This window comes from Canis lupus, chromosome 7, assembly GCF_048164855.1.
Source record: "Canis lupus baileyi chromosome 7, mCanLup2.hap1, whole genome shotgun sequence".
In the NCBI taxonomy this organism is placed as follows: Eukaryota; Metazoa; Chordata; class Mammalia; order Carnivora; family Canidae; genus Canis; species Canis lupus.
The window spans coordinates 72,050,967-72,068,821 of NC_132844.1; the positions used below are offsets into that span (position 1 = coordinate 72,050,967).

Below are 17,855 nucleotides of genomic sequence, written 5' to 3' on the forward strand. Positions count from 1 at the left end.
ATCTCCTGATGATCTTAGCACTTGAAGGCTATTTGTCATCCTGGTCACCTACTCCTGGGTTAGCTCACTGCTGCCCATTTCATCTCCAAAGGAGCCCCTCTTCGTATAATCATAATAATGGCCCTCACGGAAGTGCCTAGGAGCAGTCCCCTTGGTATCCTTAATCTTCACAATAACCTTAAAGCCAATATGCCCACTTTTCAATAGAGGAGACATTTTCAGAGACGAAGTAGCTGGCCCAGTATCACGTAGTTAATAGTAGCAGAGCTAGAATTTTTTTTTTTAATTTTTATTTATTTATGATAGTCACAGAGAGAGAGAGAGAGAGGCAGAGACACAGGCAGAGGGAGAAGCAGGCTCCATGCACTGGGAGCCCGATGTGGGATTCGATCCCGGGTCTCCAGGATTGCGCCCTGGGCCAAAGGCAGGCACCAAACCGCTGCGCCACCCAGGGATCCCCAGAGCTGGAATTTAAAGCCAGTTTCCTCTAACACCACCAGATCCTAACATGCTTTTTTTGTTACACCATGCCTCCTTTCTATCACAAATCCATCTCAAGTCAACAAAGTTACTGAGTATCTACCAAATGCCGGGTATAGCTGAGGTTTTAGTTTCCATTTCTTGAGCACCCTGACTCCAGACCTCTGTTTCCCCTTTTCAAATGTTCTCACTTCCAAATATCTGTCTTGTTCCCATTACCCTCATCCCCCATTTTAGACTTTGGTCTGCAATGTAGCAGTTATCTAGGTGGGCCATCAGGCATGATTCACTCCTTTGCCAAGGAGTGAGGGCCAGTGCTTTGCCATCCATCACCTGCACAGTTATTCTCAATTTAATGGCAGATCCTTCTGTGCCATGGTTGAGCATCCCGCATCCCATCTTTGAAGAGGAAGCATTTGAACCCGGGAGGGGGCCTCTGAAAGGACACAGCTGGGTAAACAGACACTTCCAAGGCTGAGGGGTAGCTCCTCAGAGGGGATGTTTCTAAGGATACACATTAATCCCCTACTAGGTGAAAGGCCAAGTACTGGAGATACTACCAAGATATCATGAGAAAAAGAGTGGATGTGGTCCTGTTTATTTATGGAGATTATATTCCAGTGGGGGGACACAAAACAACAACATACATAAAAATACATAAAATGATGCCCCATTGTAGCAAGAGTTCTAAGAACATGAACAAGGGGCTAAGAAGGACGTTGGTGGGAGGTCAAGATCACAGGTCAAATGAGGGAAAGGAAGGAGCATTGGCAATCTTGGGGAAGATGGAGAGGAAATGAGGAACAGTGAGAGCAGTGAAATGGAAAGGGGCCAAAGGCCTGTCTCCCCAGGATTAGGGCAGTGAGAACTGGTCCAGCTGCTGGTCTCAGCCCTGGTCCTTCCTGGCCTTAACTCATCCTCCAGCTCTACCCTCCCCCCCCCCCACAACCTTTCATTGGCTTAATGATTCACTCTCAACTTTTCCCTAGCTTCCTGCATGGCAAGGAGGGGGTAATGCAGAGCCTTGGCTCTCTGAGGGTAGCAGGAACAGGGATGACATTGGTTGAGAAGGAATGATGAGCAGTCTAAGATTTCTGGTTCTTCTCTGTCCCATTCTGGTCTTGCCACAAAGAAAGGTCTCTCTGTGCCAGGAGGACAGTGAAGATAACTAGGCCCAGCTGGAGGCCCTGATTCCAGATGTGGGAGGTAGTGGTGAAATAAGATCCTGACATCCCACTTCATTTCCCCTCCCCTGCCAAGTGCCCTAGAGAAATTTTCCATCATAAACAAGTTATGCATTCCTGACCTTGGGTGCCCCCCAAGCCATCTTCTCCCATCATCACCATCTCCCTCACCCCTGATTTATATCTGTGTGAGCCTGTATGTGGGCCATCAGTACATGTAAGTAGTTCATGTATTCATGCTAATCATTGTGTAGTGTACAGCTTGCCCTGGAATAAGGGTGTAAGTAGGTGCAGGCTCACTGCTTGGGTGTAAAAACAATGATGGCAGGTGTGGAAGGCACGTATAGGGAAGGGACATGTCTCTGTGGAGGTGTGTTTTATGCTGGTCAGGAAGAAGTGTGGTAACACATGAGTTTAGACAGTAGTAATAGGTGTAAAATCAAGCGACATAGAGGCCCAGGAAGCGATTGTATATACAGCAATAATGTATCAATTGAAGCCCAATCGTGGGAATGTCCCTGTTTGCATCCCACACATCCTTGGTTGAGAAATGCCATTAGGTGTTCCTTGTTTGATGTGTGTGTAAGAATTGTCACAGCTGTTCTTAATATACTGTAAATTAAATTTTAAAAAGATACTGTAAATTTGTATGTGGGGTTTGAAAGAGTATATCCATGTCTCAAAGCTTGGGGTGACACAGCCAGGGGGTGAATACTATATGTGTGTGTATAGTTCTGTATTTTCAGCCTTCGTTTAACAAGACTGTGGAGCAACTACTGCATGTAAGGCAGTGTGCTGGGCTTTATGGAGGGCACAGACACATGTGTGACACAGCCTGTGGTGGAAGAGATCATATGTGTACTCTGTGTACACCAGACATAATACGATCTGGAGTAAAGACCTGAGCCAGATGCATTTCAAATCCCTGGAGTCAGCCTTGATGCCTTCATGCTCTCACAGTCAGCACCCCAAACTCTCCATGCTCTCTGATTCTTTTTTTTAAGATTTTATTTATTTATTTATTTATTTATTTATTTATTTATGTATGTATGTATGTATGTATTTTATTTATTTATGAGAGAGAGAGAGAGAGAGGCAGAAACACAGTCAGAGGGAGAAGCAGGCTCCATGCAGGAAGCCCGACGTGGGACTAAATTCCAGGTCTCCAGAATCACGCCCTGGACTGAAGGCGGCACTAAACTGCTGAGCCACCCAGGCTGCCCCATGCTCCCTGATTCTAATGATTCCCATCTCATTACTAAATCCCTGTGGTCTTAGGCTAGGAAAGTTGCTTCCTGCCACTCCTCCTCTTGGCTCCCTCTGCCATGGCCCATCTCCAGCCCTTGTTACCATCCACCTGAACATTTCCAGTAGCCTCTGATCCCCTATTACAGTGTCTCCCCATGCAGGGCATACTTGTCATCCGATTTAGTTCCCAGCTTGAACTGCCTTCCTTTTATAATCTCTCATGATCCACGGAATCCAGGATCTAGTCTGGCCTCGCAGCTCAGCTCTCCACACTCTGCCCTCCTTTCCAGAATCATTACTTCCCACTACTCCTTTACAGGAAACTTACTGTAAGATTGTTTTTCTAGCAATTCCCCAAACACATCCTGTACTTTTCCAGTGCAGGGCTTTTGCTGATCCCATTCTCTTCCTCACAGTCATCTTCCACATCTGATTTTGTGGTATCCCACCCACTGTTCAAAGTCATCTCAAATGCCACTCTTCCATGAACCCTCGCCTTATTGACTAGACAGACGTGAACATTCGTTGTTTTGGGTCCCTCCTCCTTCTTTGCACTTAGTGTTCAGTTGTCTTAAGACCCTCCAGAGAGGGACGCCTGGGGTGTCTCTGGTTAAGCACGTCTGCCTTCAGCCCAGGGCGTGATCCTGGAGAACCAGGATCGAGTCCTGCATCGGGCTCCCTGCACGGAGCCTGCTTCTGTCTCTGCCTCTCTCTTTCTGTGTCTCTCATGAATAAATAAATAAAATCTTTTTTTTTTTTTTTTTAAAGACCTTCCAGAGAGTTCTCCGGGTCCGGGGTCCGGGTCCCCTCTGCATGCATACGGTGAGCCGCCTGCTGAATCTGGCTTGCCCTACTCACCAGCCCATACACTGAAACCAACCTCAGTACTTTCAAACCAACCTCAGTACTTTCAACAGGACCTTTAACGGGGTGCCTGGCTCCAGTAAAGGATGTTAAACTGTGTCCATGAGGAGCTGTCTCTAAGGCAGTTATGAAAATATGCAATTCTCTCTTAGTACTACTACCACACTTAAATAACATCTCACAGTTTAAAATGTTCTTTTCATATAAATTGTGTTAAAAAATAACAAGGGACAAATCTGATGGCAAGGGACAAATCTGGGTGGTTGCTTACCTCTTGCCTTTGTTTTGTAGCACCTTCCCTACGTGAGCATTTCTGCATACATCTATGTGGGTAGTAGCTCTGTTGTGTTGCCCCTGTGAAGTCTCTGCCCCTTTGCTCTGTGTATGGGTGTGCCCGCACGCACATGTGTTATGTGCATGTTAAAGGGGAACAGACCAGGCCACCCCAAAATGTGCTGACGGCAATCAACACCCAGCACACAAGAAGAGCTTTTTACCTCTCTCCCTTAACTGCCTAAAAGAATTTAGATAGGGGGCAGCCCCTGTGGCACAGTGGTTTAGCCTGGGGTGTGATCCTGGAGGACCTGGGATCCAGTCCTACATCGGGCTTCCTGCTTCTCCCTCTGCCTGTGTCTCTCCCTCTCTCTTCGCTCTCTCTGAATGAATGAATAAATAAATCTTAAAAAAACAATAATAATAATTTAGATAGGCACCTGAACCATGAAGACAGCTATTACCACAGATAACTTTTTATCAGGACAGAACAAACATCTGCCTCGGAGCATCTTCTCTTATCTTCCTGTGAATTGCCCTCCTCCCCTTTGAAGCCCCAGGCTCCTGTTCCATTCCTTAGCTCAAGATAGCATGTAACCCCAATTGCCTTATTGCCTTTGAATCTCATGGCTTCCCAGGCTCCCGAAGTATGTAATTAAACCTGCTTTTCTCCTGTTACTCTATCTTGTATCAATTTAATTATTAGACCAGCCAAAGAAGCTAGAAGGAAAGAAGGGACGTTCTTTTTGCCCCTACAACATGTGTGCTGAGGTCAGCAGCATGGTGTCTGCGTGTACTAATGTGTTCATTTCTCTGTCTTCTTGGCTATTTCTGTAACTACTTTCCTCTTGAGGTGTGTGTGTGTGTGTGTGTGTTTTCTGTGTGTACCTACAAGTGTATAAATGTGCGTGTGTAACTGTAATTCCTTGACTTTGCTGGGTGACTATCGTCCCAGCGTGGCCAGATTGGTCAGTCCTCCTGCCTCCCCAGAGATGGGGCCGGTGGCCCAGCCATCTCCTAAGCTATCCGGTGGTCCCTGCCTAGTTGCCACATGCCCTGACATGTGCCTGCAGCCCGGGATCTCACCCACCCCACTCCCAACCCCCACACTCCCAACACACACACACTTGGGCGCCTAGGGGTGCACAGACCAAGTCTCCACCCCCTCTCTTTGCTTAACCGTCGGAATTTCCAGCTTGCTCGGGCCATCCCTCCCGGCGGCGGGAGGAGCCGAGGAGGACCCGCCCAGGTCTGAGGCGCCCTTAATTCGCTCGGCACCGGCGCGGGTCCGCATCCGGCCTTCCGCTCCGCTCGCCGCGCGATGTGTCGCTCCCGCAGCTCCCTCCCCACCATGACCGTCCCGCGGGCTCCGACCTCCGTCTCGTCCACCAGCCCCGGGCCCCGGCGGGGCTCCGGTCCCGAGATCTTCACCTTCGATCCTCTCCCGGAGCCTGCGGTGGCCCCTGCCGCGCGCCCCGGCGCGTCCCGCGGGCATCGGAAGCGCAGCCGTAGGGTCCTCTACCCGCGAGTGGTGGGTACCGCGGGAGCCGGCGGCGGGCGGGGGCGGCCGACGCGGGGTCCCGCCAACCTGTCCCCTTGCTTGTCTCCCAGGTCCGGCGCCCGCTCCCGGCCGAGGATCCGAACCCGGCCAAAAGGCTCCTGTTCCTCCTGCTCGCCGTCATCTTCTGCCAGATTCTGCTGGCCGAGGAGGGTGTGCCGGCGCCCCTGGCCCGGGGGGACGTCCCCAGCGGCGCACCCCCTGCGCCCTCCCCGGCGCCCCCGGTCCTCGAGCCCCTCAACCTGACCTCTGCGCCCTCGGACTACGCTCTGGACCTTAGCACTTTCCTACAGCAACACCCGGCCGCCTTCTAACGCGAGCTCCCCACCTCCCCCCGAAAGAACCGGAAAACCCAAATAGACACCAGGTGTACCTGGTGCGCGAGAGCGTATCCCAAACTGGGACTTGCGAGGCAACTTGAGCGGAGAGCACGTCAGCAGAGACGCCAGCCCGCGCCGGAGACGAGCCGAGCACCGGCCCTCCGGGGCCAGGCCCGGTGCGGAAGAGCGTCATTAATTTATTTCTCACTGATCCTAATTAATATTTATATGTATTTATGAATGTCCCCCTAGGTGATGGAGGGGTGTCTGTAATATTTATTTTAACTTATGCAGGGGAGCGCGATGTGCCCCCGTGCTGTAAGCGCAGAACTCTCGGTATTTGCTGAGCTTCGTGGGAGAGGTGGAGGCGGGCGCGCAGGGCTGAAGCGCACCCGGAGGGCCGGGGAGCGCCCAGGCGGAGTCGAGGACGCCGCTGGCACGTGGGCTTAGGGGCGGTGTTCGTCCTCCGGGGTTTCGGCCCCTTGGATCTGCCGTGTGAGGCTTCGGCGGACCACTGGGGTGAGGTCCTTGGCCTTCGGTCTTCTCAAAGTTGCCCCCAGTGGGTGGCTGGGGTGTCGGAGGTCGGCGGGCGGCCAGGGGGCGGCTGCGCGGCCGTCCAGTATGTTCCGTGAACACCAATAAAGTCGACTTCTTGTCCGTAGTCCTCCGAGTGTATTTTGCAAGCGGCGACTCCCCACTAGTCCCCGCCTCCCGGCGCCAGCGGCGAGCGGGAGGGGCGGGGGCCGCGTCCCCAGCAGGCGCTGCGCCCCGGGCGGCCGGGTGCAGCCGGGGGCGGCCTCCCAGGCCCCGCGGGGCAAACCCGAAATGAGGCAACCTCCGGGCCCGGCTGCCGGGCCCGCGGAGGTCACGTCCCGCGTCCCGGGGCGGAGCTCCCGGCTGGGGGAGGGCGGCGGGACCGGGGCGGGCGCGGCCTGCCGGGAAGGGGGCGGGGCGGAGGGCGGCCGCCGGGGGAGGGGCGCGGGCCTGGGCGCGGGCCTGCGGCTGCCGCAGGGTGGGGCCGGGAGGGGCGCGGGCGCCTTCCGCGCTGGCTGGAGGCCGTTCCCCGCCGTTCCCCGCCGTTCCCCGGCCGCTGCTCGCCCCGGCCTGCGTGCGGGGAGGCGGGTGGGGCGCCGAGAGGTAATCGGGCTGCGGAGGGCCAGGGAGGGCGGCGCACGGGCTGGGGCCTCTAGGCGCAGGAGCGCTTTACCCGAGGATCGAGAAACCGTCCTCCCCGAAAGCAGGAAGTGGCCGTGAGCCGGCGGGGGAGAGCCCTGGCGATCGGTGGGACTTCACCGGGAAATGCCTTAGTGGACCCATGGGTTCGGAAGGGACCGGGCCCTGGCGGCTGCGGATGGGGCTAGACTGACGGAAAGAGAATTTGCTCTCCCCCAGACCCCGCCCGCAAAGGCTTTCTCTCCCTTTTCCTCCAGCTTCAGCCTGAGCCATGTTTTTCACCTGTGGCCCAAATGAGGCCATGGTGGTCTCTGGTAAGTAATGCTCTCTTCCCAGCCAGTGCCCCCAAGCCCTGTGGTCCGGCCTCTGCCCCGTACCCTTCTCCCCACCAGCTCCTAGGTCCAGGCCTTCTGTCCACACACCACCCTCCCGCGACCTCCCCATGGCTGCAAGCCACCCCACTTGTGATTCCCAGCGCTACCTAACAAGGCCTGGACTGCCTCCTCTTCGACTCCCAGATTTCCCTTTTGGGATCAACCCCCACCCCACGTTTTCAGTCTTCCGTTTTCTAGCCCTACTCCTGCCACTGCAGTCTGCTACCCCCTCACCTTGCAGGTTTCTGCCGAAGCCCCCCAGTCATGGTGGCCGGAGGACGTGTCTTTGTCCTGCCCTGCATCCAGCAAATCCAGAGGTAGGTAGAAAAGAACCAGGAAGGGGAACCCCAGTTTTCTCTCTTTCCTGTTTTCCTCACTGTCCACTCCTTCTTTTTCCCGTAGGATCTCTCTCAACACACTGACCCTCAATGTCAAGAGTGAAAAGGTTTACACTCGCCATGGGGTCCCCATCTCAGTCACTGGCATTGCCCAGGTGAGGCTTTCAGAGCCTTTTCCCCCAAAGTCCATTCCTTCATCCCCTTCTTTGTCCCCAGACATTAAGAATCTTCTGACCATGGCCTCCCCAACCTCTGGCCACAAAGAAATTTCTCTGCTAAGTTTCACCTTCTCCAGGGACTCCCAAGGCACTTAACTCTTCCATTCTCTTCCTGCTTGCTACTTGGCTTCAGGAGGCCTTCACCACACTTTCCCTATCCCTGCTCTGGTTACAGGTGAAAATCCAGGGGCAGAACAAGGAGATGTTGGCAGCTGCCTGCCAGATGTTCCTGGGGAAAACGGAGGCTGAGATTGCCCACATTGCACTGGAGACTCTGGAGGGCCACCAGAGGGCTATCATGGCCCACATGACTGTGGAGGTGGGCTTGAGGGCAGGGAAAGATCTGGGAGAGATGCCCTGAAGAACCCAGCTAGTCTGTGGGAAACAGTAGCCAGAAGACTGAGAGCCTCAGTTCCTCCTTCCTACCATTCTGTTACCCTAGGAAATCTATAAGGACAGGCAGAAGTTCTCAGAGCAAGTTTTCAAGGTGGCCTCCTCAGACCTGGTCAACATGGGCATCAGTGTGGTTAGCTACACCCTGAAGGACATTCATGATGATCAGGTAAACTTAGGTGGGGCTGATCCTCTCCAGTTCCCTGCTCCTATCTCTTAAGCCCTCCTGAGGATTCTGATTGCTGCTTCTCTTCCTCAGGACTATTTGCACTCCTTAGGGAAAGCTAGAACAGCTCAAGTCCAAAAAGATGCTCGCATTGGGGAAGCAGAAGCCAAAAGAGACGCTGGGATCCGGGTGAGCTGGATCCCATTTGAGGGCTCACTTGGTCACCATGGGCTTCTTGGGCATGCAGTGGGAGAGGGGATGGAAGGGGCACGACTGAGTGAGGACTCAGAGAGCGGGGTTGGCAGAGGAAAGAGATGAGGCCATGGGCAGGGGAGCCTGGTGAGGAGCTGGCTCTCTGCCTTGGGGCCTTCCTCTCCCTACTCTAACTTCCTCCCTGATCTCTGTGTGGACAGGAAGCCAAAGCTAAGCAAGAAAAGGTGTCTGCTCAGTACCTGAGTGAGATTGAGATGGCCAAGGCGCAGAGAGACTATGAGCTAAAGAAGGCTGCATATGACATCGAGGTCAACACCCGCCGAGCCCAGGCTGACCTGGCCTATCAGCTTCAGGTCAGACCTCTCACACTGGGCAGTTATTTCCTCTCAAGCCCTCCATTTTAGCCCTCCACACTTTCCCAGGTTCTAACTCTAATCCCTTTATTCTGGCTCTACATTTCTGACCCAACTTCTCCATATGAGGAAGATTTGAAAGACCTAAGCATTTCGGTTGAAAAGCAGAGGCCAAGAAGGGACATGGTCAGTAGGATGGGATCGTATGTTTGGGCAGACTGGGCAAGGGCCCCTGGATGAGGGGGAAAGCAGAGCTAAGGTCTAGCTGGTGCTCTGTTCACCATGCTCTGCATTCCGGCATAGGTGAATGGTGCCGCATCCACCTAGGGGAAGGGGCACCTTTTTCTGATTTCCCATGAGCTCACAGCAGCCATTTGGGGACTTGGAAATGGGGACTTGGGCTTTGAACCCTGCAAAGTAAGATATGGGCAGCCCTTGATATTGCGAGGAGGCATGGACAGTCCTCATTGTTTACAGATTCTGTATTTGAGAATTTGCCTACTCACTAAAATTTACTGGTAACCCCAGAAACAGTACTTGTGGCACCTTTGTGATCATTTGTGGACATGCACAGAGCATTGAAAAATCTGAGTTGCCTGATGTGCAGTTGAAGGTGAACGAGATGTTCTGCCTTCGTGTTGCAGTTCTCGTAGTGTAAACAGTGTCAGTACTGTAAACACTGTCATTTTCACCGTATAGTGACTGCTACATTTTTTTGCATTTTTGTACTTTGTTGGTGATTTTGCTGTTTAAAATGACCCCCAAGCATCCCGCTAAAGCATTAAGTGTTCCTAAGTGCAAAGAGGCTGTGATATGCCTTATAAAGAAATTACATGCTTCTTTCAGGCATGGGTTACAGTACTGTTGGCAATGACTTCATTGTTAATGAATTAACCATGTATGTTGCATAAGGTATCTTTAATCAGAAACACATATAAAGCAAGGACATAATACTGATCTGTTGACGAAATGTTGTGAACAGGGGCACATAGGAACCTAACCGTATATTTTCCCTAACAACAGAATAAGTGTTTGTTAGTGCGGTATTTGTGGCTACTTTATGGAGCAGATCCACCATGAATAATGAGAATCAACGATACGTTAAGACTTTTACCCAAAGGATAGCAATAGCGTGAGATTTGTTTTTGCCAAGAGTTGGTATAGGCTGAAAGGATAATGAAGTACAAAGCATCTCTAGTTATGATGTTAAATTCCTGGTGGTTTGACAGGTCATTGAGTGTGGCATAGCACTTTTTCCTCAATGTGGTCTGCCTTCCAACAGCATCAGCATCATTGTGGAGCTTGTTAGATACAAAATCTGAAGCTCCAGTTATACTAACTTAATCAGAGTCTGCATTTTTTTTTTTTAAAGTAGGCTCCACACCCAACATGGGGGTTGAATGCATGACCCTAAGATCAAGAGTTGCGTGCTCTACCGACTGAGCCAGCCAGGTGCCCTTAGAATCTGTATTTTAACAAAATCTCTAGGGGATTCATGTACACATTGGAGTTTGAGAAGCATTAACATAGCAGAAATTAGCTTGTGTGGTCCTTAACCTAAATATGGCTTTCCTCCTCTGCAAATTAAAGGATTGGGCTGGTTTTGGCTCTGTTCCAGTTATACCAGTTCTTTATTTTGTGCCAGACTTTGTGCTGGTTGCTTGGGAAATAAGGACTCATTCAACAAATAGCTATTAAGTGCTTACTATGTACCAGGCATTGTTTTATTTTTATTTTTTTATAATTTATTTTTTATTGTGTTCAATTTGCCAACATACAAAATAACACCCAGTGCTCATCCCGTCAAGTGCCCCCCTCAGTGCCCGTCACCCATTCAGGCATTGTTTTAGAAGTGAGGATATAAGCATGAATGAAACAGAAAAGATGGGCAGCCCTGGTGGCGCAGCGGTTTGGCGCCGCCTGCAGCCTAGGGTGTGATCCTGGAGACCCAGGATCGAGTCCCACATCGGGCTCCCTGCATGGAGCCTGCTTCTCCCTCTGCCTGTGTCTCTGCCTCTCTCTCTCTGTGTCTATGAATAAATAAATAAAATCTTAAAAAAAAAAAAAGAAAGAAGCAGAAAAGATTCCTGCCCTCATGGAGCTTACATTTTAACACAGGAAATAACTAATAAAGCAAGTAAATAACTTTCATAGGTTCTAATTATCTTGTGTAAGTGCTGTGAAGGAAATATAGAGAGTGATGCAAAAAACAGTGGAGAGATACTATATTAGGTTGGGGCTGATCTAAGAAAGCTTCAGTGAGGAAGTGATTTATGAGATAAACTGGAAGATGAGAAGGAGCCAGCAATGTAGAGTTGTGGGCCAATAGCATTCTAGGCCATTGCTATTCAAATAGAATTTTCTGTGATGATGGAAATGCTGTAAATTTGTGCATTGATGTTGAGTGCTTGAAATGTGGCTTGTGGAACTGTGGCTAGTGAAATGTGAGGAACAGAATTTTAAATTTTACTTATTTTAATTAATTTTAAATATAAATAGCCATATGTGGCTAGACAGAGGACCACCGTCTGCAAAGGCCCTGAGATACGAAAGAGGTTGATGTATCCCAAGAACAGAGAGGAGGATTCTGATCTGGTGGGGCTGGTATGCTGTGAGTGAGATGGCAAGGCAGGCAGGGCCAGGTCATAGGGTTCAAGTGCCCCTGTTGGAGACTTAGAAGGGAATTCAGAGCCCAGTGGAATGCTATTGGAGAACTTTAAGCAGGGAGGTGCCATGGTCTAATTTACATTTTTACGAGGATCAGTCTGACTGTTGTGTGGAGAATTGATGGTCAGAAGACAAGAGAGGATGCAGGAAGATAAGTTGGAAGCTTTTTCAAAGATGATGGATTAAATAAATACAGTTCATTGCACTCCCTCTCTAAAACCTCACTGAAACCACAGAGTGATTTTCAGAAAAGAGGAAGAAGGCGAAAACAGATGGAGAGAATAGCATCAGGATGAACAGAAAGCATGGTATCATTTTGGAAGCCAGAAAGCCATTGTAATTGACGAAGCCAGTAATCGATAAGGCCATAATCATTTTATCAGTGACGGGCACAATGTGACCATTGAATGCTAAATGCTGACAGTCTCCCCTAACTCCTTTACCCCATTTGGGCCCAAGACCCTCCATCTTCCAAAGAAGTCATCAGAAGACTGTGCTGGGGAACACAACCAATCCAAAGATCCTGAATCATAGGTTCTTCAGCAGATGACTTGTCCAGATCACCCTAGAATGAAGCCTCACCCACATGCTGGGTTTCAGTGTTTTAGACCTCCTTCACTGTGAGCAGGCCATCGAAGATTACCTGATATATGAGGGAATACTGCAATGTTAAAGTCCGAGACTGGAACCACAAACAGCAAAGCAATTTGGAGGTTATGCAGGGAGAAGAAAGCTTAAAATTTTTTTAAATGTCCTCAGTGACAGAAGAATTCACATCCAGAAAATCAGAGCATAAAACAGAAAACAAAAAAAGAGTTCTTAGAAATCAGTAAGATGACAGAAATGAGAGGGGCAAATCATATTGAAAGAAATTATAATGAATCTACAGATTTACTCATCTAATTCTAATAAATTCCGATTTTGGGATCCCTGGGTGGCGCAGCGGTTTGGCGCCTGCCTTTGGCCCAGGGCACGATCCTGGAGACCCGGGATCGAGTCCCACGTCGGGCTCCCGGTGCATGGAGCCTGCTTCTCCCTCTGCCTGTGTCTCTGCCTCTCTCTCCCTCTCTCTGTGTGACTATCATAAATAAATAAAAATTAAAAAAAATAAAAAATAAAATAAAAAAATAAATTCCGACTTTAATAAATTTATTAATCCTAGTCTACAGATTATTAATCATAAAGTATGAACAGAACAAAGAAAATGGTAGGAAAATCAATGGAAAAAATTTTTTTAATGTTTGTTCTGAAAGGTATGACTTTCTAGATTGATACTTTCTACATTGGACTGTTTCAATGTACAATACAATGAATGAAAAACAACTACACTATGAAATTTCAGAACATGGAGAACAGAGAAAGGATATAAAAGCTTCCAGAGAGAGAGAACAGATTGCACAGGGCCAAGCATCAAAATGACTTCAGATTTCTCAAGAAGCTAGAAGACCATGGAGCAGTGCCTTCAAAAATGCTGATAGAAAATTAATTCTAACCTGTACTCAATCTCATTGTCATTCAAGTAGAAAGGTAGAATAACAATCTCAGAAAAGCAAGATCTCAAAAAATGTATTGCCCATATACTTCTTCCAAGGAAGCTCCTGGGGGTTATTTCATCAAAAAGGATGCCTAAACAAAGGCAGGAGGGGCTCCAATATAGAGAGAGATCCTGCACACTGGGGTAGAGAGCAAGTAGCTCAGTTTGGAACTGGTTTGCAAATTTAGGGTCAAAGACAGCACAGGGTGCCATATCCAGAAGCACCTTTCCTCTGGGTGAACAGATGAGTGCAGTAAAGGCAGGGGCATCATATCTGCTATTGATAAGACCCACAGGGATGATGGTACATGGCTGAGCTGGAGCAGTGGGACAGGAAAGAAGCATGTTCCTCTACTGGTGCCTCTCCTCACCAAAATCTTGGCAAGAGCCTTCCGATCTCTGTACAGGAATAAGAAAATGAAATCTGCCTAAAAAGAGGAATCCTATATGTACAGTCTTGTAAATGCTTAGAATCTCCCTGGAAGAAGACGACACAAGAAGCTGGTCACAATGCTTGCCCCTGGGGAAAGGAACAAGGTAGTTTGAGGAAATAAGTAGAGGAAACCTTGATTCTCATTGTCCATTTTTTTTGAGTTTGTATCATATACAAAAGATAAAAGAGATATATACATGCCCCACCACCACCAAAGCCAGTAGGAAGCTATTGCAGGGAGGGTGAGTTTGGTGGTGGCTTACAAGACGGTTACAGCAGCTCATATGGAGAGAAGTGGGTGGATTTGAATGACTGGAGGTGGAAGATGCCACCGCACATCAGAGCCCTGCAGGTTCTCAGACTCTAGAGAGGGACGCTGTGGAGAAATAGACTAATACGGGAGCTCAACAAGAGGGACACTTAGCCTGGCCTGAGGGAGAACAGGGACTGGATTCCAGCCCTAGCCAGCTTTTGATGGTCAGGCTGCCTGGAAGATACCTCTGAGGAGGATCAGGCCATCCCTCAAGCCACAACTGGGATCCATATGGGAAATGGACTCCACTGGGCTGGCTGAACCCACCAGGGACTGACTTCATGTCCTTACTCTGTTTTTTTTTTTTTTTTAAGATTTTATTTATTTATTCATGAGACACACAACACATACACACACACACACACAGAGAGAGAGAGAGAGAGAGAGAGGCAGAGACACAGGCAGAGGGAGAAGCAGGCTCCATGCTGAGAGCCTGACGTGGGACTCGATCCCGGGACCCCAGGATCAGGCCCTGGGCTGAAGGCGGCGCTAAACCGCTGAGCCACGCGGGCTGCCCCTTACTCTGTTTTTATATCTCACCCTGGAGCCCTTGCCCTGGCTTTTCTCTGTGGTTCCTGGGAACTTGCTCTTCAGCCCTGAGGTTGAGCATTGCTCCTTCCCAGGTGGCCAAAACTAAGCAGCAGATCGAGGAACAGCGGGTACAGGTGCAGGTGGTGGAGCGGGCCCAGCAGGTGGCAGTGCAGGAACAGGAGATCGCCCGGCGAGAGAAGGAGCTGGAGGCCCGAGTTCGGAAGCCAGCGGAAGCTGAGCGCTACAAGCTGGAGCGCCTCGCTGAAGCAGAGAAGTAAACACCCGCTCCCAGGCCCTATCCTGCTCCTTTCTCATCTGGCTCCCCCCAGGTGAAGAGTGGAGGCCCTCACTACCTGAACTCCTATGGAACTCAGGTTACAGAAGCCTCTGTCTCTCCAGCAGGGCCTGCCTTTTGCCCTTCCTCAGCCCCTCCCTCCTCTTCCTTTCTGTGCACAGGTCCCAGCTAATTATGCAGGCTGAGGCAGAAGCGGAGTCGGTGAGGGTGAGTGAAGAGGTGGCTCTTGCTGGCTTGCAGAGGGAATGGGAGTTGCTGCTTGAGCTGGGTTTCTTGTCCTTAACTACAGCCATCAGCACCACAGTCTCCCTTTCCCTTCTCAGATGCGTGGGGAGGCTGAGGCCTTTGCCATCGGGGCTCGAGCCCGGGCCGAGGCCGAGCAGATGGCCAAGAAGGCAGAAGCATTCCAGCTGTACCAGGAGGCTGCTCAGCTGGACATGCTGCTGGAGAAGCTGCCCCAGGTCTGGAGGTTGTGTGGGCACCAGGAGAGGAACAGAACCAGGGAGTGTAGGGTGGGGGGAAATGAGGGGCTTGGGGAGAACAGACTAGGGGACCATAAACGAGGGGTAGGAATTAGAACCCAGTGACCAAAGTAAAGAAAGATAATCCTTACAAAGTGAAGATGATCAATGATCTTGAAGCCCAGCGTAAAGCAATTTAGGAGGGGTGTGGTCAGACTACAGGTGTTGAGTGGGCATCTTTCACCTACCAGGTGGCAGAGGAGATCAGTGGTCCCTTGACCTCAGCCAATAAGATCACACTAGTGTCCAGTGGAGGTGGGGCCATGGGGGCGGCCAAAGTGACCGGAGAAGTACTGGACATCCTGAGCCGCCTGCCAGAGAGTGTGGAGAGACTCACAGGCGTCAGCATCTCCCAGGTGAGGGTCTCTAGGGTGGGTGGTGTGGATTTTCTGTGAATTTCTGGGTTCTTGGGCATGTGATGCAGCAGGCCAGCACTAGGCCAGCAAGGAGGGTTGGGGGGGCCACTGATAGTTTTGCTTTCTATATGCTAGATGCCATGCTAAGCCTCTACACCAATGGTATGTTGTTGTTGTTTTAATCAAACCATCCTTTGGGTATATAGTATTTTACAAAGTAGAGAAACAACTTCCAATATATTAAGGAATTTTGCCCCTGACATACAGCTGGTAAAGCTAGACTTCAAACCCAGGCTGACTGCCTTCTAGAGCCTATGGTTGCACTAGTACACAGAACTGGTTGCAGCCTATTAACAGTTAATTCCAAGGCATATCACTGCTTTTCTTTCTTTTTTTTAATTTTATTTATTTATTAATGTGAGACACACACGGAGAGGGGGAGAGAGAGAGACAGAGGCAGAGGCAGAGGGAGAAGCAGGCTCCATGCAGGGAGCCTGATGTGGGACTCGATCCCGGGTCTCCAGGACCATGCCCCAGGCTGCAGGTGCGCTAAACCGCTGCGCCACCAGGGCTGCCCATCACTGCTTTTCTTGATGCCTCTTTATTCACCTATAGATTATGATAAAAGTCAGAGCAGTCTCTGGAATCATACTGTTTTGGTGTGAATCCTGGCCCCAGTGCATGCTAGCTGTGACCTTACACAAGTTAGCTACTTCTCTGTATCTCTTTCCTCACCTTAAAATCAGGTTAATAATAGGATTTACTGTCGAATTGTTACAGGGATTAAATGAGTAAAATTGGCAGTGTTTAGGACAGTGCCTGACACATAGTTAAGTACTATACATGAGAGTGCTTAAAATATATATATCTACCTGTCTATCTTACATAGGGGCACCTGGGTGGGTCATCTGGCTCTTGGTTACAGCTCAGGACATGATCTCAGGGTCCTGGTATTGGCCTGCATTGGGCCCAGTGCTCAGTGCAGTCTGCTTGTCCTACTCCCTTCCCTTTCTGTTCCTTCCTCACAACCCCCCCCCACCTTGCATACATTCTCTCAAATATAGAAGTTCTTAGAAAGATATTTAAGTGAAAACAATAGACTGTAGCAGTGACCTTCAAGCTGGGTTCCTTGGAGCCTTCTTGAGGCTGGCACTGAATGCACTGAATGAGATTAGGAGCCAAGGAGAGTCTACTTTAGCAGGGCTTTGGCCCTCTCCACTCCTTTGCAGTGATTTGGTGCTGTACATGGCTCCTTATGACTGCTTGACAAGAGGTTAAGGTAGGGCGGCAGAAAAAACTTAGATGCTTCCTGGAAATACGTGTCCTTTCTGTAGCTTTCATCCAAATGGGGAGCTGGGAGAACAGGGTACATGGTTCCCGTGTCATCACTGTGGTCTTTTTACCAGGTTAACCACAAGCCTCTGCGAACAGCTTGAGCCCTCAACCTTTGCCGATGCCTTGCTTCATGGTTGCCAGAATGGTCCCCATACTGCATGCACAACTGGCTTCTCTGAGCACACCCTTGACAATGGGGTTCCACCCCTCATCTCCTTGCCAAATAGCTTGTGCCTTGCCTTGGAGAGGAGGGGTTGCTCTTCTTCCCAGCCCCACACTGCTAAGACTACCCAGTCCCCCACGGGTTTCATGCCAGCCTTCTGATTATCCTACTCACCCCGCACCCTGCAATTTAACTTTCTAACTGGACTGTATACATTTATGGTCTAGAATTTTCCTGACCAAAACTGAGGGATCGCCTGGAGGTTCTCAACTTTATCAAATGAGTTGCTGTTACAAAGTACTGATACTGATTAATAATTAACTTAATAAAGCAGAACTGATTCAAAGTTAATACTGGAACGTAGCATCTTCCCTTCATTCAACACTTTTTAGAATGGGAGAAAAGCAAGTTAACACGTAGTTAACGTCATACAATTTTCTTTGGCAAAAGTTGGTAATACGCAAAAAAGCATGCTAAAATGGAAGAAATTGGGAGAACTGCACCAGTTCCCTTTATTAATTGGAAGGAAAATTACATGGACTTAAATTTCCA

General features: G+C 49.7%; 2 protein-coding genes across 4 annotated transcripts; both read left to right on the top strand.

The window, feature by feature from the left end:
• The first annotated feature begins 5,250 nt into the window (after positions 1 to 5,250).
• On the top strand, positions 5,251 to 6,588 carry IER3 (immediate early response 3). Its single transcript, XM_072833827.1, has 2 exons — positions 5,251 to 5,580; positions 5,661 to 6,588. The coding sequence occupies exons 1-2, from the start codon at positions 5,371 to 5,373 to the stop codon at positions 5,919 to 5,921; spliced, it is 471 nt and encodes a 156-aa protein (XP_072689928.1). The 5' UTR covers positions 5,251 to 5,370; the 3' UTR covers positions 5,922 to 6,588.
• Positions 6,589 to 6,911: 323 nt separating this feature from the next.
• FLOT1 (flotillin 1) lies at positions 6,912 to 17,654 on the top strand. Of its 3 annotated transcripts, none has more exons than XM_072833846.1 (13): positions 6,912 to 7,064; positions 7,358 to 7,414; positions 7,716 to 7,791; positions 7,877 to 7,967; positions 8,206 to 8,349; positions 8,473 to 8,592; positions 8,683 to 8,778; positions 9,003 to 9,155; positions 14,726 to 14,907; positions 15,090 to 15,135; positions 15,252 to 15,389; positions 15,641 to 15,805; positions 17,212 to 17,654. In XM_072833846.1, the coding sequence occupies exons 2-13, from the start codon at positions 7,372 to 7,374 to the stop codon at positions 17,239 to 17,241; spliced, it is 1,284 nt and encodes a 427-aa protein (XP_072689947.1). In that variant the 5' UTR covers positions 6,912 to 7,064; positions 7,358 to 7,371; the 3' UTR covers positions 17,242 to 17,654. The 3 variants fall into 3 exon arrangements, with proteins under 3 accessions (XP_072689947.1, XP_072689949.1, XP_072689948.1); XM_072833847.1 differs by having other exon boundaries at positions 6,948 to 7,208; XM_072833848.1 differs by lacking the exon at positions 7,877 to 7,967 and having other exon boundaries at positions 6,929 to 7,064.
• The last annotated feature ends 201 nt before the right edge of the window (positions 17,655 to 17,855 follow it).

What these genes read in the sequence shown, in the direction of transcription:
- FLOT1 (XM_072833846.1), top strand. Translation starts at nt 7,372, where the DNA reads ATGTTTTTCACCTGTGGCCCAAATGAGGCCATGGTGGTCTCTG. An exon ending in TGCATCCAGCAAATCCAGAG is followed by an intron (nt 7,792 to 7,876) that starts GTAGGTAGAAAA and finishes TTTTTCCCGTAG; the next exon opens with GATCTCTCTCAACACACTGA. An exon ending in AAAGAGACGCTGGGATCCGG is followed by an intron (nt 8,779 to 9,002) that starts GTGAGCTGGATC and finishes CTGTGTGGACAG; the next exon opens with GAAGCCAAAGCTAAGCAAGA.
- IER3 (XM_072833827.1), top strand. Translation starts at nt 5,371, where the DNA reads ATGTGTCGCTCCCGCAGCTCCCTCCCCACCATGACCGTCCCGCGGGCT. An exon ending in GGGTCCTCTACCCGCGAGTG is followed by an intron (nt 5,581 to 5,660) that starts GTGGGTACCGCG and finishes CTTGTCTCCCAG; the next exon opens with GTCCGGCGCCCGCTCCCGGC.